This window comes from Mesoplodon densirostris, chromosome 18 (assembly GCF_025265405.1).
Source record: "Mesoplodon densirostris isolate mMesDen1 chromosome 18, mMesDen1 primary haplotype, whole genome shotgun sequence".
Taxonomy (NCBI): Eukaryota; Metazoa; Chordata; class Mammalia; order Artiodactyla; family Ziphiidae; genus Mesoplodon; species Mesoplodon densirostris.
Genome location: NC_082678.1, coordinates 48,816,434 through 48,842,156, shown reverse-complemented (window position 1 = coordinate 48,842,156; position 25,723 = coordinate 48,816,434). Strand labels below are relative to the sequence as shown.

Below are 25,723 nucleotides of genomic sequence, written 5' to 3'. Positions count from 1 at the left end.
CGGCGTCCTCTGTGGGCGGTGCGGCGCTGTACGAGTGACGGTTGGTCATGGCGTCTCGTCGGGCTCTGCACTTCGTGTTCAAAGTGGGAAACCGCTTCCAGACGACGTGTTTCTATCGTGATGTCCTGGGAATGAAGGTGGAGACGGGGCGGAGAGGGGTTGGCGCGCGAGGGGGTCGCGGGAGGCTGAGCCCCACATGGCCGAGGGAGGGGAGAAAAGGGCGTGACACATTGAGAGCCTACTGTGTAGTAGGTTGTGTCAAATGCTTTAATAAATTATCTATTTTCACAACATATTAGGAGACTCAGATCCTAATATGTCGTTCTCAGAGTTACACAGCTACTAAGTGAAGGCCACACTTTTTTCACTACACAGTACTGCTTCCAGATCTAAATATAATAGATTTTACAACTTTGGTTGGTTGCCTGACCCTTGGTATCAAGCCGATCTTTCTTACCTCTACTACTTCCAGCCTGGGAAAGATATACAGCTCGTTATCTTTTGTTTGTTTTACACGGAAAGCTTACAAATAATAATGTCTGTGTTTTGACATTTTAGTTTGTGCTAAATATGCTGTGTGTACTACTAGGACAACTTTGGCATTTATTCTCATTCCCTTACCAGATTCTTCGGCATGAGGAATTTGAGGAAGGCTGCAGAGCTGCCTGTAATGGGTATGACCCCTTGTTTCTTAAAATCTTCTTTAGTCTCTGAATACCCATGAAGAACAGAAAGCAGTTTCTCAAAGCGAGTAGAAAGCAGTAGAATAAATTAAGGAGGCAATAAATTAGGGAGGCAGCTTCAGGGTCACAAATAAGTATATGCTGTGGATGAAGCAATGGCTTATGGAATATCTCTTAAGCTTAGTAACCATGGCAAGCTGAGAAATTCCAAGGCCTGAGGGGAATTGCATGCTTGACGAGTAGGGAAAAAATGAGTTAAGGTCAGGTGGGACAACTGTCCCTATAGGATTCAGGTCCCTACTTTAAAGAAAAGGTAAATGAATCTTTCCCTCAAGTAAGTGCCAAACAAATGGTCTTTTGAGCCTTTGGTGATGGGGCCCATGAGCGCTGTGCATAGCTGCTCTTAGCACCGGCTGAGGTCATCTCATCCTTATGGGTACTTGGAGGACCAGAAGGGACTGCCCACCTCTTTGTCCCAATAGCTCTTTGGGGGCAGCCTGAAGCAGATTTTGTCTGTGGTCACTGGGTTCATTTTTTTTTCATTTTTCTAGGCCTTATGATGGAAAATGGAGTAAAACAATGGTGGGATTTGGACCTGAGGATGATCATTTTGTTGTAGAACTGACTTACAATTACGGCATTGGCAACTACAAGCTTGGCAATGACTTCGTGGTAAATATCATTTTGTTCTAGCAGATTTTTGGCTGTACCTTTTAGAGAGGTCACTGATACGGCTGTAGGTAACGATGACTACTGATTGATGGCTTTGGGGTGCAGTTTAGTGATTAGTTTTTTGATATTTTCTATTTAAGAAAGAACAAAACCAAGAAACCTGCTTGGGCCCCTGTCTCCAAGCTGGCTCAGGATGAAATGTGTTCTCCCACCATTTAGGAATCAAGCTCAAGACTTAGAGACAGGTTTGAAGGAGACCCCCTGGGGGAATGACTGAATCTCGGGAGGTGGAAGGGCCAGAGTCAGTGGTTCGTCAGGTCCTCATCACCATCCAGAGAAATATTTTCTCTCTAGTGGACAGTTGTGATTGGGGTGAGCGATTGCAGTCAATCCTAGTCAGAGAAAAATCTGAGAAGGTTTTAAGGATAGAAAGAAGGTGTCATTGCATGCACTGCATTCATTAATGCATTCAAGAATTCAAGTTATTGTGCACCTGTTATAGTAATAGTATCTGTCATTTGCTGAGCGGTTACTGTGTGCGAGAGGGAATGTCACGGGGCCCAAATACATAGCAAGAGAGGAGTAACTGATTCTCACCCAGAATCTACTGAGCAACTCTACCTCATGCTAGATGTTATTTTGCTCATTTGATCTTGCTATTCCTGTTAACTCATGTTAAAATAATGGTACCTAGATGGAAGTTTGTAGGACCAGATATATATAAAAGTGTTTTGTAAATGGAAAGGACTGCTCAGATATAACATATTAAGAAATTTCTCTTTCTCACTCTTCATGCCTCTCACTAATTTATTCATTTAACAGATATTTATTGTGACTTGCTCTATGCCATGTACCTTGTTAGGTCCTGGGGATACCATTTAGAGCATGTTCCCTGGCCTAAGCAGTTTCCTGTCTGATGGGGGAAACAGGTAAAGAGACAACAAGAATACCGTGTGATAAGTGCTAAGATAGGGATAAGAACAGGGGAATGTGGGAACACACAGGAGGAATTTCCAGCCTATGCTCAGACAGATGAGAGTTCAGGGGAGGCTTCCCAGAAGTGACGTCTGAGCAAGGTGAGGGGGCAGGGTGGGAGGGTGAGATGGCTGTCCTCAGCATGTGCACAGGCCTGGAGGTGAGAGGGAGCATGGCGCTCAGAGAACTGTGAGTGACTCACTCTGGCTGGAGCTTAGTGTGTGAAGAAGGGAGCGGGTAGAGTTGAGGCTGCAGGAGTGAGCAGGGGCCACATTGTATCAGGACATTCAGACTTTATTCTGAAAGCAGAGTGGAGCCGCTTTTAAGCAGGGGAATGACACAGTATTTGCCACGTACAAGAATCCCTGATTAGAGCAGGGAGGTTGGGTTGGCAGGGAGCAGGACTGGAAGTGAGGCCACCAGCGCAGAGGATCCACAGCGACCTGCAGCTCCGTAACTAACAAACGCGGCAGTAGTGGGGGAGGGAGAGAGAGGATGGACTTGAGAGATGTCAGAGGTAGAGTTCATAGGATTTGGTGATTGAGTGTCTATGAGGGTCTCTGTGTTTCTCCTTATCTTTCTTTTCTTTACTCTCCAAATTTAAATCAGGGAGAAAAAAAAAACAGCAAAACCATCTTGGTGCCATAAACATTTAATCGGCTGAGGTCAAATGTTGATCAGTGGGCCTGCGGGTACTAGAAGCCATGTAGGTGGAGAACAGCTTGGTGGCTCCCCTGTGGGTCTTCCCAGGAGACTTTGGTAGTAAGAGAGCCCTGATGAAAGGTGCCTTCTGTGCTGCTCCTCAGTTCATGGGACACAAAGAAAAACAGGTTAAATAGAACTCCCATATGTATAAAGAACCCCTGTATAGTGAAAAGAAGAGGAAGTCTCTTAAACAGTGAAAAAGATGTTCAACTTCCGAGCTGCCATTCGTCACCTATCAGACTGGCAAAAATCAAAAGGTGTGATAACACACTGTGAGGAAGGGTGTGGGAAAACTGCCACCCTCGTGCATTACTAATAAGAGTGTGAAGTGGTGCAGCCTCAAGTTGGGCAGTGTCAAAATAATTAGTGCCTTTACCCTTTGACCTTGCAGTTTCACTTCTAGGAGTTTAGTTTACGTATATGTTAACAAATATGCGAAATGACCTATGTATTAAATTATTTATTATTGAGTACCTGCTATGTGCCAGGCACTGTTCCACGAACTTCGGATAAGCGGTGAACAAAACAGACAGAAATCTGTGCCTGGTAGGGGAGGGGGCCCAGGGCCTGAAAGACAACAAATAATAAATTTCAATGAATGAATGAATAAATAATATAATATAATGTAATGTAATATAATATAATATATGTTATTGAATATTTTAAAGGTGATATTGTAATGGGGGAAGAACAGAGCAGGGTAAGGGGGGTTGGGAGTATGGGACAAATGACCAGTTTTAATTTTTTTTTTTTTTTTTTTTTTTTTTTTTTTTTTTGCGGTACGCGGGCATCTCACTGTTGTGGCCTCTCCCGTTGTGGAGCACAGGCTCTGGACGCATAGGCTCAGCGGCCATGGCTTACAGGCCTAGCCGCTCCGCGGCATGTGGGATCCTCCCAGACCGGGGCACGAACCTGTGTCCCCTGCATTGGCAGGCGGACTCTCAACCACTTGCGCCACCAGGGAAGCCCGACCAGTTTTAATTTTAAGTGAGGCGTTGAGAGCAGGTTTCCATGAGGAGGTGACATCTGAGCAAAGTATCGAAGGAAATAAGGGAGTTAGCCGTGTGGATATCTCGGGGAAGAGCATTTCAGCTAGGAAACAGCCAGTGCAAAAGCCCTCAGACAGCGCCTGGCACGTTTTAGAAAACGTGAGGAGGCCAGCATGGCTGGAATAGAGCCATGGGAGAGGGGGAGGGGAGGGGCTCAGAAATGACATGGGTCAGATTGTCTTGGCCCTTTCAGGCCATCGTAAGCCATCCCTGAATGAAATGAAGAGCCATCAAGGGTTTTAAGCAGAGGAACAACAGCATGGGGTTGCCATCTTGAGAATAGGCTGTAGGGTGGGTTTCAGAAAGTTTACTCCGGCTGCAGAGTGGATGATGGATTGACAAGACTGGAGGCAGAGAGAGGCTGATCTGCAGTCCAGGCTAGAGACGAGGCCGGGCACGTCGGAAGGCATAGTGCGCATTCTTAGGCATTTTGATTAATTTAAATAAAGAATGCCTCGAGGGCCTCCCTGGTGGCGCAGTGGTTGAGAGTCCGCCTGCCCATGCAGGGGATACGGGTTCGTGCCCCGGTCTGGGAGGATCCCATATGCCGCGGAGCGGCTGGGCCTGTGAGCCATGGCCGCTGGGCCTGCGCATCCGGAGCCTGTGCTCCGCAACGGGAGAGGCCACAACAGTGAGAGGCCCACATACCGCAAAAAGAAAAAAAAAAAAAAAAAAAGAATGCCTCGATAGTTGGTTTATGTTTTTTGGTTTAAAAAGCAAAATTAAAAAGAGAACATTTTAAATAAGTAGCTGGCGAGCCAAGGGTAAGATCAAGATTTCTCTGACCAGATCTCGAAAGTGAGGAGAGATCATCTTTGGTATTAAATGAATCAACTTTCTCTGGCATTTGTGTTTCTGTCCTACAATTCACAAAGTTTGGAATCTTTGTGGGAGAAAAATTTCCAAAACCTACTTCAAAATTACTAGCAGAAAATGTTGAGTGCCAATTAAATCTTAGGTGATTTGACGTAAAGGCAGTGGGGTTTTGCTTCATTATCTCCTATAAAAGAGCTGTTGTGATTACGCACTTGGGTGATACTGTTGTCTGCCATAGGGTATCACGCTCGCTTCTAGCCAGGCTGTCAGCAATGCCAGGAAGCTGGAGTGGCCACTCAGTGAAGTGGCAGAAGGTGTTTTTGAAACCAAAGCCCCAGGAGGATATAAGTTCTATTTGCAGAACCGCAGTCCACCTCAGTCAGGTAATTATCCCCACACTGACAAAAGCCCTCTGTCTAAAGGCTTCTGATGGAAGGAGAGAGGTGGCTCGATTTCTGTCTCCTGTGGAGTCTTTCTATATTGACACGACACATCTTTCCCAAGCCAGTGTTGTTATTTGTCCTCTAAGAAATTATATTCTCATATCAGAATTTGAGTGCATCACTGTAGGGGTTCTGGACTGGTTCTATCTATTCTACTGGTAATGTACCTGTTTAGGATACTTTCAGCTGCAGATATTAGGTACCCAACTGTAGCTTGAACGGTAAGAAAATGTTTTAGTTCACAGAGCAGGCATTCTCTGGGTAGGAAAGACTTCAGGGTTAGTTGATTCAGCAGCTCAGCAATGACATCAGGAACCCAAATCTTATCTCTCTGCATCCTCTTGTCCTCAAGGGTCTGCTTCTCCCCCTCAGGGTTGTAATGTGGCTGCCAGTAGCCATTGGGGCTCCCTGCCTCCACATTCTCATCTGGTAGGAGGAAGAGAAACTGACTTCCTGTGTCTCTTTTTTAAGAGCACAGCAAAACTTTCCTAGAATCTTCCAGCAACTTCCTGGTCAGAATTGATTCCCATGCCTGCTCCTGAACCAATCGCTGTCAGGCAAGAGAAATAGGATTATCCTTAGACCAGTTAGTCGTATCCTCCAGCTAAGGTCAGTTTCCCAGACTACAGTGCCGGCTCTTGGTCAGTGTGGGTGAATGAAGTGAGGAGCCCACTTCCCTGACCGCCACAGCGAGTGGGAGAGAAACTGCATGACGTTTCACGTACGAGGCATCCTCGTCACACATGTATTTAATTCCTGCAAATTCTGCTACCTGCTCTGCCAAGAGAAAAACAAAAGCAAGAAAAGGGGAAAAAAAATACTGGTGAATAGCAAGGGCACTTCTGCCTGCCATTCAGTCAGTGAACACAGGCCCCTAAGTGGACCTGAGGTGAAGACATTCTCTTTCCCTGCTGGTCTGCCTCAAGTCCCCAAGGCCCCTCATACTGAGCCTGACTGTTGTGTTTACTGCTACTTGCTTTTCTTTCTTTTTTTTTAATGTTTATTTATTTATTATTTATTTGGCTGCGTTGGGTCTTAGTTGCGGCATGCAGGCTTCTCTCTAGTTGTGGCACGTGGGCTGTAGGGCGCGGCGGGCTCTGTAGTTGCCCCGCAGCAAGTGAGATCTTAGTTCCTTGACCAGGGGTCGAACACTCATCCCCTGCATTGGAAGGCAGTAGGGAAGTCCCTACTGCTACTTGCTTTTCATCTGGAGCTCAGCAAAAGAAAGACCGATGTTCCAGTGTGGGAGGTTAGGCTGGTACTGTGGGACTTACTGAGAGATGGTATTTCTGAACTTCACTGGTAATGTAAGGGATTTCTACGAGTATTTTTATTGATAGGTGATAGGTGTTTTATATACTAACTTTTTTTTTTTTTTTTTTTTTTTTTTTTTTTTTTTTTGCTGTACGCGGGCCTCTCACTGCTGTGGCCTCTCCCGTTGTGGAGCACAGGCTCCGGACACACAGGCTCCGCGGCCATGGCTCGCGGGCCCAGCCGCTCCGCGGCATGTGGGATCTTCCGGGATCGGGGCACGAACCCGTGTCCCCTGCATCGGCAGGCGGACTCTCAACCACTGCGCCACCAGGGAAGCCCTATATACTAACTTTGAAACTTAACTCCTGCCACTCATTCCATTATATATTTTTTCCCTAGTCTTAATGATATTTCATTACATACAATAATGGAGGGCCTCACAATCATAAGATTTTTTTCCTTTGCTTTCTAGATTTGGTTTTTATATTCCAAAGATATCAATTTAGGGTATTGACATTAAAATTCAAATATTTTCTAATGACATCATCTTGATTACCTCCAAGTAACTTGAAAAGTTTTCCACAGAATCTTTTTTTTTTTTTTTTTTTTGGTTGTACGCGGGCCTCTCACTGTTGTGGCCTCTCCCGCTGCGGAGCACAGGCTCCGGACGCGCAGGCTCAGCGGCCATGGCTCACGGGCCCAGCTGCTCCGCAGCATCTGGGATCTTCCCGGACCGGGGCACGAACCCACGTCCCCTGCATCGGCAGGCGGACTGTCAACCACTGCACCACCAGGGAAGCCCTGGTCACTATTCTTTTTTTTGAATTTTATTTTATTTTTTATACAGCAGGTTCTTTTTAGTTATCCATTTTATACATATTAGTGTATATATGTCAATCCCAATCTCCCAATTCATGACACCACCACCACCTCCCGCCACTTTACCCCCTTGGAGTCCATACGTTTGTTCTCTACGTCTGTGTCTCAATTTCTGCCCTGCAAACCGGTACCATTTTTCTAGGTTCCACATATATGCGTTAATAAATGATATTTGTTTTTCTCTTTCTGACTTACTTCACTCTGTATGACAGTCTCTAGATTCATCATAAGATGTTTTTGTTCTTTGGAATGATAATACCTTTGGGGCATTAATTTCTGGTTGGTGATATAGTCAAATCTGTCAGTCTAGCTGGTGTCCATACTTCTTTGAATGAATCACTCCTGTGTAGTTTCACCCACTATGACTGTTCCTGCCCCTACCTCCCTTCAGGGTCTGAATCAGCTGGAATTTGTTGATTTCTCAGTGAATAGGGAAAACTAAAACAGTCTGCCAGGTAGAGGCACCTGTGAGAAACACCTTGCTTTAGCCATGATATTGCTTGTCTAGCAAACGGGACTAAGGCAGTGAAAACTGAAGAAAAATGCATTGAATTTATCCTAGTCAGATACAGACTTGGAACAGCTCTTCAAAAAGTCACTTTACAAACTCCTTAAAGAAAAATTTTAGTATAATGTCTAAAAAGACTATCCAAAAAGACTTTTAAGATACTCTTCAAACAACTTATGTCTCCGAAGCTGGAGTTTCTTCATATGCTTCAACTAAACAATATTTGCAACAGACTGGATACAGAAGCAGATGTAAGAATCCAGCTATCTTCCACTAATCCAGACCTTAAAAGAGATTCACAAAAATGTAAAACGATGCTGTTCTTGTCATTGCTTGTTTTGGAAAACACAGTTATTTTTCACAAAAAAATGTTGTAATCTTATTATTTTTAAATGAATTAATATGTAAATTTTAAAAAAGTCACTTTACAATATAAAAGTTTCCAATAATGATAAGTGTTTTAATATAACTTATTCTTTTTACAAAAAATAGATTTTTTCTCCTAGGCACACAGATATGCAAAAATAAGGAAAAAGAAAACAGATAACCACTGTTAACATTTTACTTATTTTATTTATTTGGTTACACTGGGTCTTAGTTGCAGCATGCATGTGGGATCTAGTTCCCTGACCAGGGATCGAACCCGGGCCCCCTGCATTGGGAGCATGGAGTCTTATCCACTGCACCATCAGGGTAGTCCCTGTTAACATTTTAGAGTATATCTTTCCAATCTTTTATCAAAAGAAATAAATATATAGTTAAATATATGTGGGATTCCATTGTATGACATTGTAGGAAGAGAAACAGTTGTCTGTTGTTAGATATTCATGTTGTCTCTGGTGTTTCATTGTTAGGAGCAACACTGTGATGAATGTCTTTGTGACGAAAGGCCTTCATACATCCACAGTCACTTCTTTAATTGCTGAAAATGGGATTCCTCTTTCAAAAGCAGTGGACGGTTTTTAGATACATTTTGTCAAATTGTTGCTCAGAAACGTACTAATTTACACTCTGCCATTATTACATGATTGTGGGTTTTTCCCCCTGTACTATAACAGTTAACACTGTGAACTTTTAAAATTATTTGCTAATTAGATAACAAAATGTTTTATTTGAATTCTATTTATTTATTTATTTATTTTTGGCTGTGTTGGGTCTTTGTTTTTGTGCGAGGGCTTTCTCTAGTTGCGGCGAGTGGGGGCCACTCTTCATCGCGGTGCACGGGCCTCTTACTGTCTTGGCCTCTCTTATTGCAGAGCACAGGCCCCAGACGCTCAGGCTCAGTAGTTGTGGCTCACGGGCCTAGTTGCTCCGCAGCATGTGGGGTCTTCCCAGACCAGAGCTCAAACCCGTGTTCCCTGCATTGGCAGGCAGATTCTCAACCACTGCGCCACCAGGGAAGCCCCTTATTTGAATTCTAATTTCTTTGTGAGGTCAAACATGCTTTCATTTGTTCATTGACTGTTCCAGTTCCTCCTTTTGTGGATTACCGCTTCGTTCCTTTTGCTTATTTTTCTAGGACATGCATCTTTTTCCTATGATGTTTAAAGGTGATTTAAATATTAAGGACTTTTTGTCATATCTGTTGTTAAAAAAATGTTTCCTACTTTGTAGTTTATTCTTTAATTTTGATGGTAATTCTTTTTTTGATTGTTTTCTAGGGGTTTTCCATTTCGTGTAATTAACCTAGCACATTTTTTTCTTCATGGTTTTTCTATCTTTAGTGTCAGATTAAAAACGATCTTTCTGGGCTTCCCTGGTGGCACAGTGGTTAAGAATCCACCTGCCAATGCAGGGGACACAGGTTCGAGTCCTGGTCCGGGAAGATCCCACATGCCGCAGAGCAACTAAGCCCGTGCGCCACAACTACTGAGCCTGCACTCTAGAGCCCGCGAGCCACAGCTACTGAGCCTGTGCGCCACAACTACTGAAGCCCTCACACTTGGGGCCCGTGCTCCACAACAGGAGAAACCACCACAGTGAGAAGCCCGTGCACCACAACAAAGAGTAGCCCCCGCTCACCACAGCTAGAGAAAGCCTGCGCGCAGCAACGAACACCCAACGCAGCCAAAATAAATTAATGATAAATAAAATAAATATTTAAAAAATCTTATTTATTAAAAAAAAGTCTTTCTCCACCCCAAAATTGTTTAAATAAATAATCACCCATTTCTAGTATTTTCATGGTTTCAGTCTTTAAACTTAATCCTTTAACTCATCAGGAATATATTTTGCCATTTAGTTTAAAGGTGTAGCTTCTTCCCACCAAATAAGAAGCCAGTTATCTTTTTTTTTTATTATTTTTGTCTGCGTTGGGTCTTTGTTGCTGTGCGCGGGCTCTCTCTAGTTGCGGCGAGCGGGGGCTACTCTTCATTGCGGTGCGCGGGCTTCTCATTGCGGTGGCTTCTCTTGTTGCGGAGCACGGGCTTTAGGCATGCAGGCTTCAGTAGTTGTGGCACGTAGGCTCAGTAGTTGTGGTGCACGGGCTTAGTTGCTCCGTGGAAGCCAGTTATCTTAATGCCATTTATCTTTATTGAATAATCTGCCCTTTCACACTGACTTAAAATCCCTTTCTTATAAACTAAATTCTTATATATACTTGAGCCTGTTTGGGTCCTTCTGTTCCATTCCTTTGCACTGCCCTGTTCATTCCTGCTGTTTCGTTACCCTGCAGGTCCTGTATTAAAAGTGACTCTAGCAGTGTCTGATCTTCAGAAGTCCTTGAACTACTGGTCTAATCTACTGGGAATGAAAATTTATGAAAAAGATGAAAAGAAGCAGAGGGCTTTGCTGGGCTATGCTGATAACCAGGTGAGCAATCTTGGAGAGAAATAATCTGTTACCATGAGTTTGGCTTATAAATGAGGTTAACATGAAGGTTATTCTCATAGTTTCTTCATAGTAATTCAATATTTAGAACAGAAAGAAGAAAATTAAAATTGCCAGTAAGCTCACCACCCAGATATTACCTTTGTTTATATTTGGGGAATGTGTCCTCTCAGGAGTGGATTTGCTGAGTCAGAAGAGGCAAGATTTAATGCTGTAATGATAATTTTTTTTCTCTTAATAACTTAGCATTTGAGCATGATTTAGTCCTTTTACTTTGAGCCAGAAGGTCTACTCCTAGGAATTTATTTTACAAACGTACTTATCCTACACATGCACAAAGAAGTATGTACAAGGTTATCTGCTGTGGCATTGTTTGTAATAGCAAAATGTAAGAAATAGCCTAAATGCCCTGTGGATTCAAGCAATAGTTCAACCATTTATGGTTCATCCATAGAATGGATTAGTAAGCAGCCATCAAAAAGAACGAGGCGAGTCTCTATGTGTTGAGATGGTAACATTAATTGGAGAAAAACAAGGGACAGAATAGTGCATAAATTATGCTACCATTTGTGTAAAAAAGAAAAAAGGATATATGCCTGTGGATGCCTGCTGACTGGTTGGCTCTGGGGTGAGAGTAAGAGGGAGACTTAGAATTTACTTTATTTCTTTAGCCCTGTTTGAATTTTTTTCTTTTACCACGTAACCTGTTCCGAAAAATAAACCCGCTTTCTCATGTCTTTTCAGTGTAAGCTGGAGCTACAGGGCATCCAAGGGGCAGTTGATCATGCAACAGCTTTTGGACGAATTGCCTTTTCTTGCCCCCAGAAAGAGGTAAAGTTTGGTACCAGGTCTTTTGTTTAAACTCTGTGACTAGCTAGTTCAAACAGCTAGGAAGCTTGACCCTCCCTTCTCTAGGTTCATGTTGATTGTGGCTTTGGTATCAAGTTCAACAGTTGTCTCAAGAGCAGCTGAGATATAAAATCAAACAAGTGGCGCCAGAGTTTTCTGGTTGATCTGAGATGCCTCTGGGGCTTTCGAGGACCACAGCCCAAGAGTGGTGTGGAACCCCTTGCTCACTTTGCTTTTTTGCTTTCCTTAAGTTGTCAGACTTAGAAGATTTGATGAAAAGGGAGAACCAGAAGATTCTGACTCCCCTGGTGAGTCTGGACACTCCAGGGAAAGCAACAGTGCAAGTTATCATTTTGGCCGACCCTGTAAGTATTACCCAGGAACAGGACAGGCTGCACCAGGGCTTTCTTCTGAGGTGTCTTTTTGCCAAATTTCTTTTCTCTCTTTTGATGTAGGATGGACATGAAATTTGCTTTGTGGGGGATGAAGCATTTCGAGAACTCTCTAAGATGGATCCAGAGGGAAGCAAATTATTGGATGACGTGAGTCTCATTTCTAAATCTATCTCACCTTCAGCTCAAGGGGGTGCTGTTAAGTGTGTATGAAGAAGGACCCAAGCATCAGGGGCCAGTTCTTACTTCCAGAACCGTGTCCTTTTGAGGTGACTTTTGAGCCAGAGGCTTGTGTCAACTTCATTGCCACCTATGTGACTCTTATCTGGGTGCAGTATGTGTGCCTTCCCTCCACCTCGGGCTGCCTTGGAGAACCACTGCTGCTAAATACATCACTGTTCTGCTCGGTGATCGGAAGTGCCCCGATGCCACCCCCTCTCACTGCCTTAGCCCCTTGGTCATCTCTTATCCATTCTACAGCATCGTTCTCTTCCTTCCTAGCAAATTGTTCTCATAAGCATACGAACTAACTCTAGTATCTTCTAAAAATCTTTTATTTACCCCATATCCCTTCTCCAGATTTGTTTTAAAGATCTCCCTACACACCGTTTCTACTTCTTACCTCCCATTCACACTTCACTCTGTTCCGCATTGGCTCCTGTCACGCAGTGAGACGCTCGCGTTGACGTCATCGGTGACCTCCTCTTGCCAAGTCCAGTGACTGTTTTTCTGTCCTCATCAAACACGATCTTTCAGCAGCGTGCAGTGTTGTACCCTGGCTTCTAGCACATACCTCATATGTAGCTGGAACTCAGTGAATACTCTGCTGCTGCTGCTGCTGCTGAAAGGAATGAATCAATCTGTCCTGGTTCTGTCGCTTAGGATCTCTGTGACTGACCTTAAGAAATTTACTTCAAGTCTCTAAACTGCAGTTTTTCATCCAAAAATTTGAGGAAATAAGATTATCCACCTCATAGGATTGTTGTGTTGTTTATAGAGCTTGGCAAACTGCTGACATAATAACGGACACTCAATTGTTGTTCATTAAAGCTGGAAATGTACAAAAAATATAGCGTTTACAAATTTTACTATAAAGGAAAATAGAATCTCAGGCAACCTCTTAGTTGACAAATTGGCTAGATTGTTCTTCTTGCTCTTTCATATCACTGACCAACTTCCTCCTCTTTTTTTTTTAATATTTATTTATTTACTTACTTACTTATTTATTTGGTTGTGCAGGTCTTAGTTGCAGCAGGCGGTATCCTTAGTTGTGGCTCGCAGGCTCTTTAGTTGCGTTGTGGCCTGTGGGCTACTTAGTTGCAGTACGCGGGCTCCTTAGTTGTGGCACGCGTGTGGGATCTAGTTCCCTGACCAGGAATCGAACCTGGGCCCCCTGCATTGGGAGCGCGGAGTCTTATCCACTGTGTCACCAGGGAAGTCCCCAACTTCCTCCTCTTTTGAGATCTCTTCTCCCTTGATGTTGGGGATCCTGCCATCTTCCTATCTCTCTGACAGCTTCCCCTCAGCCACAGACATCTTTTTCTGTGACTGATCCTGAAATGATTTTGCCCACGGTCCCACTTTGGCTGTCTTTTACTCTCTCATTATACATTCTTTCTCTTCTCTGAGTAGAAGTTACCTGTTACTCTGGTCATCTCTGCGCAGAGCTTCAGCCATCATCCATTCTCAACTTCCTAACTTCTAGTTCCCACTCCCCACTAAGCTCTAAATGAGCATTTTTCATTGTTGTTACTGAGGTAAAATATACATAGAATTTAAGTGTACAGAAATTTTAGTATCCACTTTGATGAGTTTTGACAGTTACATATACTCGTATAACCATTACTCAAAATACAGAGTATTTTCATTGTTATAGAAAGTTCTGTTGTGCCCATTTCTAGTCCCCAACCCCTCCTCCCAGCAGCAACTACTGTTCTGAATTCTGACACATGAATTTTGTCTGTCCTTGGACTTCATATAAATGCTATGACTTCTTTCAGTCGACGTAACATTTTTGAGATTCCTCAATGTAATTGTACATGTCAGAATTCTTTTTTCTTTGCTGAGTGGTATTCAATTTTATGACTATAACAATTTGCTTATCCATTCTTCCGATGGTGGACATTGGAGTTTTTTCCAGATTTTTATCTATTATAAGGAAGACTGCTCTGAACATTCTCATGTAACTCTTCTTGTGGACGTGTGTTTCATTTCTCTTGGGTAAATACTTGGGAGAGAAATTGCTTTTACTTTCTAAGAAACTGCCAAACAGTTGTCCAAAGTGATTGAACTGCTTTACACTATTGGCCATGTATGTGTAGAAGAGTTCTGGCTGCTCTGTGTCCTCACCAACATTTGTGTGTTGCCTTTTGTCCATTTCTTTCTGTAACAGATTTTATTTTTAATATTTCATGATTAAAAATTCCATATATACACAAAAGGGTACAAAATCCCTATGTGACTATCACCAGTCAACTCTGCCATAATTTTTCATCATTCCTTTCCAACCCACTTGTTTTTTTGGCAGTGGGGATATTTGTTGGAGAATTTTAAGGCAAATTTCAGACACCATGTCATTTCAACCCTAAATACTTAAGTATTTTACACATTTTAAGATGATTTAAAAAGTAAAAATTAGGGCTTCCCTGATGGCGCAGTGGTTGGGAGTCCGCCTGCCGATGCAGGGGACGTGGGTTCGTGCCCCGGTCTGGGAGGATCCCACATGCGGAGCGGCTGGGCCCGTGAGCCATGGCCGCTGGGCCTGCGCGTCCGGAGCCTGTGCTCCGCGATGGGAGGGGCTGCGGCAGTGAGAGGCCCGCGTACAGCAAAAAAAAACAAAAAAAAAGTAAAAATTACAACATTGTAAAGGAACTATACTGCAATAAAAATAAATTTTTTTAGAAAGCAAAAATTAAGGAATTTTCATATATACAATATTGACATAATCACACTTAAAAATCAACAATGTATCCTTTTTTTTTTTTTTTTTTTTTTTCTTTTTGCGGTATGCGGGCCTCTCACTGTTGTGGCCTCTCCCGTTGCGGAGCACAGGCTCCGGATGCGCAGGCCCAGCGGCCATGGCCCACGGGCCCAGCCGCTCTGCGGCATATGGGATCCTCCCAGACCGGGGCACGAACCCGTATCCCCTGCATCGGCAGGCGGACTCTTAACCACTGCGCCACCAGGGAGGCCCTCCTTTTTTTTTTTTTACAGCTAACACAATGTTATATTGCCTCCTTATATCAACCTCTTATTTATTTATTTATTTATCTATCTATCTATCTATCTATCTGCGTTGGGTCTTTATTGTGGTGCGTGGGCTTCTCATCACAGTGGCTTCTCTTATTGCGGAGCATGGGCTCTAGGCGCGCGGGCTCAGTAGTTGTGGCTCGTGGGCTCTGCTTAGGCTTCTCATTGCCGTGGCTTCTCTTGTTGCAGAGCACAGACTCTAGGCACGCAGGCTTCAGTAGTTGTGGCACGTAGGCTCTAGAGGGCAGGCTCAGTAGTTGTAGTGCATGGGCTTATTTGCTGCACGGCATGTGGGATCTTCCCGGGCCAGGGCTCGAACCCATGTTCCCTGTGTTAGCAGGCAGATTCTTAACCACTGTGCCACCATAGAAGTCCCTGAACATCTTTTAATTGTTAATTTCTTGATTGTGGGCAGTGCAGTGAGGTATGAAGTAGACTGTGTTTTATTTTATGGACTGAGAATAAATAAATATTCCAATTCTGTTTTCATAGGCAATGGCAAAAGATAAAAGTGATGAATGGTTTGCTGCACAAAATAAACCAAAGGCTTCAGGTTAACCGAAGACATCACGTGGAACAAGCATTAGTGATTCCTGTCGAACACCTGTGAGGTCTGATGTGTGCATTGTGTGACAGGTGTTCTCACAACTTGGTTTCCTCTGATATAGTTTAGAGAGAAAATCCTATCATCCGTCCATTTAGGGGAGAACGCTTGCTGTCATCTATGCCATCCCTGGAAGGGTACATTTTTGGTGTAAGTGTATTAGATTAGTAATAAATTCTTCTGCAGCCTGGGACAGCTGTATTGAACAGGACCTTTGGTTGGGAATGGAGGGAATTTTGATAAGTATGTAGATTTAATGAGAACAAATAAACCCAAATCAATTGCTTACAGCAGGAGTACTTCCAGTACCTGGTGACAGTATGCTGTTCTAATATCTTACTCTGGCAGGCCTTGACCGATAAAAACTTTTAAAGAAATTTTGTGCCTTGAACCAAAAGCCTTGGTTAACGTTCCCACATTCTTTGCTTTAAATTTTTGAGTAGCCAGAGAAAACAGACAAAAGGATCTATGTGTTATGTTGCTACACGCCTGGCTTTGTACTAGTTTCTCTCTCTCCCTCTCTCTCTCTCTATATATTTTTTCCTTTTAATCCTCGTAAGAAGAGACCACGTTAGATTTCTTAGTGATGGATTCGATGATTTCCTCAGCATGAAAAACTTTTTAAAAAATATTTTCTTGTCTTCTATCTGACTCTGCAGAACAAATCAATTTTAATCACTGGAAATAGAATTAAGTTGGGCATAGTTATTATGAAATGTTTTTTGAAATTATGCTTCTGAAATCAAGCTGTTACAACCAACCTGTAAGACTCATTAAAGTGGTTGCCAGGTTCACACTATAGGGAAGAAACTGATGAGATTGGAAAGGATTGACTCAGAAGATACCAGTTCCTGTACAATATACATGAAATTACTTGTAAATCATAGCCACTGCTGTTCTCCCTTGCTGGCAGGGTAGGGTATGGAAATTTCAGAGTGAGTTTCAGCTCACCTTCTGATAGGGCTATCTTACCTTCACTGAGAGGAAGAAATTATTTCCCAGCTCCACAGCACTTTTCATTCCACTTAAATTCTCTATCTTAGGGAAGCGATTGTGAGTTTCAAAGCAAATCAAGCTATGTTCCTCCTGTCGACAGTTGGTTCACTATTTTTTTCTGTGCATGGGGAAATTATTATATGAATTTTGAATAATCAAGTAAATGCCTCTGTCTTCTTTAGACTATGATTTGTTAATTCTCAGATTTTCTAATTAATTAATAATTAGATTATTAATTCTTGATGTTTATCTCTGGTAATACTGTTCTCCTGAAAAGAAACTATACTTCTCCCAGTGTATTAGGCTGTTGTGATGTGGCCTTTCTTTTTTTTTGGCTGCGCTGCACAGCATGTGGGATCTTAGTTCCCTGACCGGGGATCGAAATGCACCCCCTGCATTGCAAGGTGGAGTCTTAACCACTGGACTGCCAGGGAAGTCCCTGATGTGGCCTTCTAAGTTTGTTATAGTAAAATAAGTGGTTTATGTAAGTACTAAACACATGCCAGATTCTTCTTTATTTGTTTATCTTATGTTGTAACATACCCCCAATTTTTTCTCTTAAATGTACAGCTATGCATGAGAGAACTGAGTGCTGTTGATCTACCTGGGACATTTTAGCTTCATGATATCAGCCTCCTTTTATTTCTCTCATTGCCTGTCATTTTTCCTTTGTTGCAGTCTTTAATATTTTATTCATCCTAAAACCATTTACTGTACCACTTTGGCCTTTTATCAAGCAATACAAAAGTTTACCTCTGCACAGGGCAGCTAGTAATTTTAAACCATTAGTTACTACTTTCCCATCTCTGGGAATGGTATAATCAGCTACAAAACAAGGTTTAAAGATAGTTTTGCCCAAGCTGGTGTTTTTAAACAGATGAAGTTGGGAAGTTCCTCAGTTTCTCCAGAGTTGTGTTTTCAGAGTAGTCATTTTATTTTTCGACTTGAGGGGATGTGGTCCTAGCATATTAAGTTGAAGTTCAAATATCTCTTGGGTTTAAATCCAGAGAGATTTAGAATGGCTGTGTTGTGGAGTTCTCCTAGGTTAGCCTGTAAAGTTAGTATGAAATCCATGTTTGTCTGACGTCTGAGTGGAATTAGCAAAGCCAGGGACATTTAGTGCTCCTTCATATGACTTTCTGCCCATCTCACCTGTCCCACAAAGTCCTTGTGAGTCGGAGAGTTTCCAGGAGGACTCCCCGTCGGCCACTGAAATTTATGGTAAGAGTTGATGGGAAGAGACCCGCTGCGGGGGAGGAAGCCTCTCAGGGAGTGGTAGGTCCATGCGGGTTAGTGGGCAGCCTGGGTAGGGGCATTCAGTGAGGGTGAACTGTGGCGGGGGTGTGAGGAATCCGGGGATTACTGGGTGCGGGAGAATGCGGGGCCAGGGACGGAGCTATAGGTAGGACAGCCTGGGGCCCAGGAAGCAGGGAAGTGCAGAGACGCGCAGCCGAGCGGAGCCTGGGCTGGGAGGGGCGGTCGTTTGGGGGCCGGGCCCCGGGTAGAGGGAGGTGGGGCACGCCGTGGGATGGAGGCGCGGGTACCTGCCTGTTGCCTAGTTGGAGGCCCCGGGCCGATAGGGGGAGCTGTGGGCCTGGCGGTCCCGATGCCGCGGGCGCTTAGGTGGGACCGCGCGTGCGCGCGGAGCGGCGGACATATGCCGGGGTCAGCGCAGAGCCCGAGCTGAGGCTGCGGGCGGGGGCCGAGGAGCCGCCCATTGTCCCGCCCCCCGGGGCCGCCCATCGTGCCGTGACGCTTGCACCGCCCTCGCGGCCTGGCGGGGGAGGGGCGACCCGCGCCGCAGCCAGCGTCGCCGCCATGGATCTAGGTGGGTGTTTGGTTCCTCTGGGCCCGCGTGGGCCGCGTTCAGCAACCGGCGACCAGGCAGTGCTGAGCGGGCCCGGGCTGAGGGAGACCTCCGGGCCGGGGAGGGGGTTAGGAGGGCGGGGGTGTCCTGGAGACCGGGGGTCGGGGGGCCGGGCTCTAGCCCGCCGCTCTTCCGCTCGCCTCTTGCCGGCTCCAGGCCCCTTTCCACGTGAAGGGGCCAGCGGATGTGAAGTTAGCGTTCGCGAGAGCGGACAGGTTCGGGCACGTGCTTTAGAAAAGGGCGGGCTCCGGCGGCGCCCCGGGGAATCCCGTATCCCCAACCATCTCATTTATTGAACGTCTGCTAAGTTCTTGAGCAAGCGTCTGACGCTCTTGAGGTCCTCGTGGATAAACGGGGATGATGATACCGTATCAGCCTCACAGAGTTTGGGGGAGTTTTCCCTGAGATCACGTGTGTACAGTGTCGAGTCCGGTGCCTTGCGCAGGGCTAGCGTTCTTCAGACCAGCAGTTGTGGGCACGGGTTGCAGCAGCCGAGGTGGCAACGTGCGTCTTGATTCTCCAGATGCCAGGTCTGGGAGAAGGGAGGGGAGAGCTGGTATAAATCGGCGGCTCCTTGCCCAGCCTCCCCTGCTGCTGGATGTGCTCTTAAGGGCATAAGACCAAGAGGCTGTTCTGGGACAGCTGGGGTGAGGCTCCCCAAGATGTGCCAGTATTAGTAGGCTGTTGAGAAATGTTCTGGTCCCTGTCCCCAGCCAGCTCTTCCGTGGTGGAAGGGTAGAGTTGAAGAGTTTGGAGCCCTGCAGCTGTGGTGATCTTTGTCCCAGCCCACCGCTTTGCAGTTCCGACAACCTGAGCAAATTGTTTGAGTCTTAATGTTTCCATGTCTAAAACAGGAATGGTCCTCAAAAGGTTGATCTGACGATGAAAAGATACGCATACCAACTAGCACAGTGCCTGGTACAGAGTAAGCGCTTAAACATAAGGAGCGGGCACTCACAAGCGCCAGTTAACCGTTCGTGATAAAACACTTGGGATTCGCCCAGCCATTAACTGCTTCTGGGACTTACTCCTTCAAGTGGCATGAGTATATAATTACTGTCTCTGGAAGGTGGGTCTCGGGGGCCAAACATCTCAGCTGAGCGGGTAGAGCAATAAAATTAAATTTACAGAGTCAGAAGAGAGCCTTTTGGGGGGCCCTGGGAGAGCAGCCTGAACCAGAAAGAAAGGCCAGAACCCCCAGGGAGACCTCTCAGCAACCTGGCTCTTCCTGGGAGTCTGCCTCAGCCACTGGGCACCAAGATGGATTGCCTTCACCATTGGGTTGCATAGGAGTGCTGTTCCAGATGGAAGGGGCAGGATAGTCTCCTGGCCCGTGAAAATGGGGAAGCTGTGTTCTTGGGGGCCTGAGGGCCTGAGGAAGGGGCCCTGGGAAAGGGGAGAGGAGTCAGGAACATTGAAGAGTGAGCAATGTTTGTACGATGATTTAGTTTCTAGGCCAAAGGAAATATACCTAAGAAAGACTTATGTCCTGTTTCTGAGCTGGAGGAGGCAAAGAACAGGGACAAGATTCTGGTCCTGGCAACAGTGGAAAGGTTTGGGAGAACCAGCGTTTATCGAGCACTTAGGCTCTTTGTAGCCTGATTCTTTTTTTGCCGTACGCGGGCCTCTCACTGTTGTGGCCACTCCCGTTGCAGAGCAAAGACTCAGCGGCCATGGCTTACAGGCTCAGCCACTCCGCGGCAAGTGGGATCTTACCAGACCGGGGCACGAACCCGTGTCCCCTGTCCCGTGTCCCCTGCATCGGCAGGCGGACTCTCAACCACTGCGCCACCAGGGGAGCCCTGTAGCCTGATTCTTAATTGTTATATCTTACTTAACCCTCAACAGCCCTGGAAGATGGGATTGGGAGCCAACAGTGAGTGTGGACCCAGTGCCAAGGGCTTGACTGTGTGTATTAGTTGATCCTCACGGTCATAATGTGAAGTCTGTATTATCCCCACATATGCAGAAGTTCAGAGAAGTAATCTGTCCAAGATCACACCACTTTTTTTTTTTGCGGTACGCGGGCCTCTCACTGTTGTGGCCTCTCCCGTTGCGGAGCACAGGCTCCGGACGCGCAGGCTCAGCGGCCATGGCTCACGGGCCCAGCTGCTCCTCGGCATGTGGGATCTTCCCGGACCGGGGCACGAACCTGTGTCCCCTGCATCGGCAGGCGGACTCTCAACCACTGCGCCACCAGGGGAGCCCACACCACTTTTAAATGACTGAGCTAGGAGTTAAACCCATGTCTAATTAAACACCCCAAGATGCCTTCCTTGCTAAGTCTGTGTCAACTCAGGGCTCACTGAAGAAGGACTTTGCTGAATCTAGTACAGTATTTTTTTCTGTCTACTTCTTGGCTTCTACCAGAGAACCAGGACCATTAGTAGCTTATTCTCTTTGATGGAAAGAGCTGTGGGAATTGAACTGTTTCCCCAAAAGGCAGAATGTTTGAAATCTGTTTCTAAGACAAGGCTTTAAGAGAAAAAAGAGAAGCAGGGCTTGTCTGAGTGCTGCTGTGCAGACAGTCCTGCTCCATGCCCTTCCTAGTCTGTATCGTTACTTAGAAGCTCAGTTGTCAAGTCCTGCAGTATGTACTTGGTGGCCGCTGTAGTTTGGCACTGTCCTTGCGCTCTTTCTCTTTCTCTCTCTCAGCCAGCCCTTCTTCCCCAGATCTTCTGCTGGCCCATCCTTTGCTGGAGGGCCTTGCCTCTGGGCAGGCTCCTTCCTGAGTCACATTTCAGGGTTGACTTTCCTCCTGGGCTTCAGCCCCGTGTTTCCATTGCTGGAGGACGTTTCTACCTTAATGTTCTATCTCAAACTCCAAATGACCAAAACGTATCAGTGTCCCTTCCAAGCACATCTCTCGTGTTCCCTGTTTACAGTATTGCCCGTTGTCTTCCCAGTTCCAGGCTAGAGAGCTTGGGAGTCTTCTTTTATTCCTCAGGTTCCTCCTTTGACTTCAGCTCTGCAGCGGGTCCTAGAACCATCCCTCCTCCCCGCTCTCGCACTGATTTCATTCAGAACCCTTCTCATCTCCAACCCTAAAAACGACAGCCCGCCGACCAACTGCTGCCCCTCCCTCTAACCTCTGCCTGCCGTTCTGAAAATGTTTCACCACATTCTATCCTATTGGACTTCTGTCTGTGCAGGACCTTTGAATATCTGTGAAGAAATGACTGTTCTGCATGGGGGCTTCTTGCTGGCCGAGCAGCTGTTCCGCCCCAAAACACTGGCAGAATTGACCAAGTCTGACTGGGAGCATGTCGGGCAGCCGATTGTGGAGTCTCTGAGGGAGATCTCCTCTGCCACGGCCTGCTCCCAGCCCTTCGCCTGGAAGAAGAAAGCTCTGATTATCATCTGGGCCAAGGCTCTGCAGCCCTACCCTGTCACGCCTTCTGACACTGAAACCCTGTGGCAGGAAGATGTGTTCTTCTCTGTGGGCAACATGATCCCCACCATCAATCACACGGTCCTCTTTGAGCTGCTCAAGTCCCTGGAAGCTTCCGGACTCTTTATCCAGCTCCTGATGGCCTTGCCCACCACTGTCTGCCATGCAGAACTAGAGCGCTTTTTGGAGCACGTGACTGTCGACACTTCTTCAAAGGATGTGGCCTTCTTCCTCGACGTTTGGTGGGAAATGATGAAGCACAAGGGCGATCAGCAGGACCCCCTGCTCTCCCAGTTCCGGACAATGGCCCATAAGTACCTGTCCTCTTCAGATGAGTTCTCCCGCCCTCCAAAGAGGTTTAAGTCCGACCCGGATGTGTGTCCTACCATGCCCCTGCTGGCCATGCTGCTCACTGGGCTGAAGCAAATCCAGGATAGGATCCTGTGCCCCGGGATGAAGTGCTGCGCCTTGGCCAACTTGGCTGACATGCTGACCATGTTTGCACTGATGGAGGACAACCCCCAGGAAGTGTCCGCCACTGTGTATCTAGACAAACTGGCCACGGTGATCTCTGTGTGGAACTCGGACACCCAGAGCCCACATCACCAGCAGGCACTGGCGGAGAAGGTGAAGGAGGCGGAGCGGAACATCGGCCCGACCGCACTGGCCAGGCTGCCGAGCGAGACGCTCCTCGTGGGCTTTGAGGTCCTGCACAGCCTGCTGCGGGAGTGGCGGGAGGAGCTGCGGGCCACGCTCGGCAGCAGCCAGGGGACGAGCTACAGCAGCTACCGGCTGTGCGACAGCCTGACCTCCTTCAGCCAGAACCTGAAGCTCTACCTGGACACCACTAGCTTGTCCAAGGAAGAGAGGCAGGTGGCCTCTGAGCTGGCCGAGTGTGTGGGGGACTTCCTGAGGGACACGAACAGGGTGCTGAAGAACAAGGGCTTCCAGAAGGACATCACTGCCTCCATCGCCATGGCCATCATCGAGCAGAAGATGGACCGGCACAGGGAAATGTGCTACATTTTCGCTTCTGAGAGGAAGTGGGCCTTCTCGGATGAGTGGCTGGCCTGCCTGGCCCGCAGCCGGGCTGTCTTCCGGGAGCCCGGCCTGGTGTTAGAGCTGCTGGAAACAGTGGTGGACGTCAGCATGGCAGATGGGGCTGTCCCCAGACCCCAGATCAAACAGGTCATCGACTTGATCCTGGATTGTCATGCACACCTCTCGCTGCCAGATAAAAATAAAGTCCTCTCGGGCGTCCTGCTCTCCTGGGGGCGCAAGGGCCTCTCTGAGAAGTTGTTGGGTCACTTGGAGGGGTTTCAGGAAGACCTCAACACGACTTTTAACCAGCTCACGCAGAGCACTTCTGAACAGGGCTTGGCTAACGCCATCGCTTCTGTGGCCCGCCTCGTCATTCTGCACCCGGAGATCACAGTGAAGAAAGTGTGCAGCATGGCCGTGGTCAACCTTAGCACCCACGGGTTCCTGGCTCAGATTCTCACCGCCTTCCCCGCCCTCAGGTTCGCAGAAGAGCAGGGTCCAAATCCCTCCCCCACGTTCGTGGTGTCCTGCCTCAAAGAAACAGTCTGGACGAAGTTCTCTACGCCCAGGGAAGAGAAGCAGTTTCTGGAGTTCCTGAGATGCCTGGTGAATCCTGTGAAGCCCCAAGGGATTCCAGTTGCTGCTCTTCTCGAGCCAGATGAGGTGCTAAAGGAATTCGTCCTGCCTTTCCTGATGCTCGATGTCAAAGAGGTGGACCTCAGTCTAAGGATCTTCATCCAGACTCTGGAAGCAAACACATGTCTAGAGGAATACTGGCTGCAGACCTGCTCTCCGTTCCCACTCATCTTCAGCCTGTGCCGGCTCCTGGATGGCTTCAGCAGATACTGGCAGCTCCCCAAGGAGAAGCGCTGCCTCCCCCTGGACGGGAAGGACCTGGTGATCCACATCCTGGAGCTCCTCTGTGAGGTGGTGTTGGCTAACGCCGAGACCTTCTCCCCAGACACCTGGGTCAAGTCCCTGTCCTGGCTCCACCGGAAGCTGGAGCAGCTGGACTGGACTGTGGGCCTGAGACTGAAGAGCTTCTTTGAGGGCCACTTCAAGTGTGAGGTGCCAGCCACGCTCTTTGAGATCTGTAAGCTTTCTGAGGACAAGTGGACCTGCCAGGCCCACCCCAGGTATGGGCCCGGCACAGGCCTCCTGGCCTGGATGGAGTGCTCCTGCATCTCCAGCAGCATCTCTGAGCAGATGCTCGCCCTGCTGGTGGTGGATGTGGGCAACCCTGAGGAGGTCAGGTTGTTCAGCAAGGGCTTCCTGGTGGCCCTGGTGCAGGTCATGCCGTGGTGCAGCCCCCAGGAGTGGCAGTGCCTTCACCAGCTGACCAGGAGACTGTTGGAGAAGCAGCTCCTGCATGTCCCCTACAGCCTGGAGTATATTCAGTTTGTCCCTCTGCTCAACCTGAAGCCCTTTGCCCAGGAGCTCCAACGCTCCGTGCTCTTGCTGAGAGCTTTCCAGCTTCTCTGCAGCCAGAGCTGCCATGACTGGCTCCCTGTGGAAGGCTGGAGCCACGTGGTCAAGCTCCTCTGCAACAGCCTGACCAACCTCCTGGACTCTGTTCGGTTGATACAGTCAGTTGGCCCTTGGGCCCAAGGACAAGAGCAGGACCTGACCCAGGAAACGCTGTTTTTTTACACCCAGGTGTTCTGTCACGTTCTGCACATCATGGCCATGCTCCACCAGGAGGTGTGTGAACCACTGTATGTTTTGGCCTTGGAGACCCTCACCTGCTACGAAACCCTGAGCAAGACCAACCCTACTGTCAGCTCCTTGCTCCAGAAAGTAAACGAGCAGCACTTCTTAAAGTCCATCGCCGAGAACATTAGCCCCGAGGAGCGGCGCCAGACGCTCCTGCAGAAGATCAGCAACTTCTGACCTTCGTGGGTCAGAAAACAGCTGGGCCTCAACTTGGCCAGGTCTACGGGGGCTACAGCTGAAAAACACAAGTTTTTCGGTTATGTGAAATTGTACACAAGCCCCAAAATCTGACAACATTGTAAAGAAACTAGTTTCTTAGGTATTTGTAACATACAAATTGTAATAAAATTCTCCTTTGAGTTTTATCTTGCCTCTTTTGAGACTTTCTTATCAATAGTCCAGGCTCATCAGCACACTGTGAAATTGGGCTCAGCCAGTCGTGAAGATCAAGCCAAGCTGGGAGGAACCTGTTCATCACTGCGCTTCTCCACCCTAGAATTTGGCAAATAAGTCTAAAGGTGAAACCACCCAGGTGGACAAACTACAAGGTACGTGTGTTCTGTTGCACTGAAACTCTCTTTAAGAGGCATTTCGCAGTATCTTGGAAAGGGCTGGAACTAGGAAAAGGACTCTTTTCTGCTCCCAGTTGGCCATGTGATTTGTGTGCCCACAAGGCCTGCAACCAGTGTAAAAGGAGAGGGTTGGACCAAGAACATTAAATGCTGGGTGGGTGGGTGGGAGGGAGGTCAGTGACCTCAGGAAGATGGGTCTCTTCTGAATCGAGGACTTCTGCCCCCCCAGTGTTAAC

General features: G+C 46.9%; 2 protein-coding genes across 2 annotated transcripts; both read left to right on the top strand.

Moving 5' to 3' along the window:
- Nucleotides 1-4: 4 nt before the first annotated feature.
- GLOD4 (glyoxalase domain containing 4) lies at nucleotides 5-17,084 on the top strand. The gene is made up of 9 exons (XM_060081323.1): nucleotides 5-137; nucleotides 625-674; nucleotides 1,235-1,355; nucleotides 5,139-5,283; nucleotides 10,659-10,795; nucleotides 11,558-11,644; nucleotides 11,914-12,027; nucleotides 12,118-12,204; nucleotides 15,796-17,084. Exons 1-9 carry the CDS (start codon nucleotides 48-50, stop codon nucleotides 15,859-15,861), a joined length of 897 nt encoding a protein of 298 aa, XP_059937306.1. The 5' UTR covers nucleotides 5-47; the 3' UTR covers nucleotides 15,862-17,084.
- A 1,540-nt stretch (nucleotides 17,085-18,624) lies between these two features.
- GEMIN4 (gem nuclear organelle associated protein 4) lies at nucleotides 18,625-25,280 on the top strand. Its single transcript, XM_060082246.1, has 2 exons — nucleotides 18,625-18,731; nucleotides 21,923-25,280. Exons 1-2 carry the CDS (start codon nucleotides 18,722-18,724, stop codon nucleotides 25,090-25,092), a joined length of 3,180 nt encoding a protein of 1,059 aa, XP_059938229.1. The 5' UTR covers nucleotides 18,625-18,721; the 3' UTR covers nucleotides 25,093-25,280.
- Nucleotides 25,281-25,723: the final 443 nt, after the last annotated feature.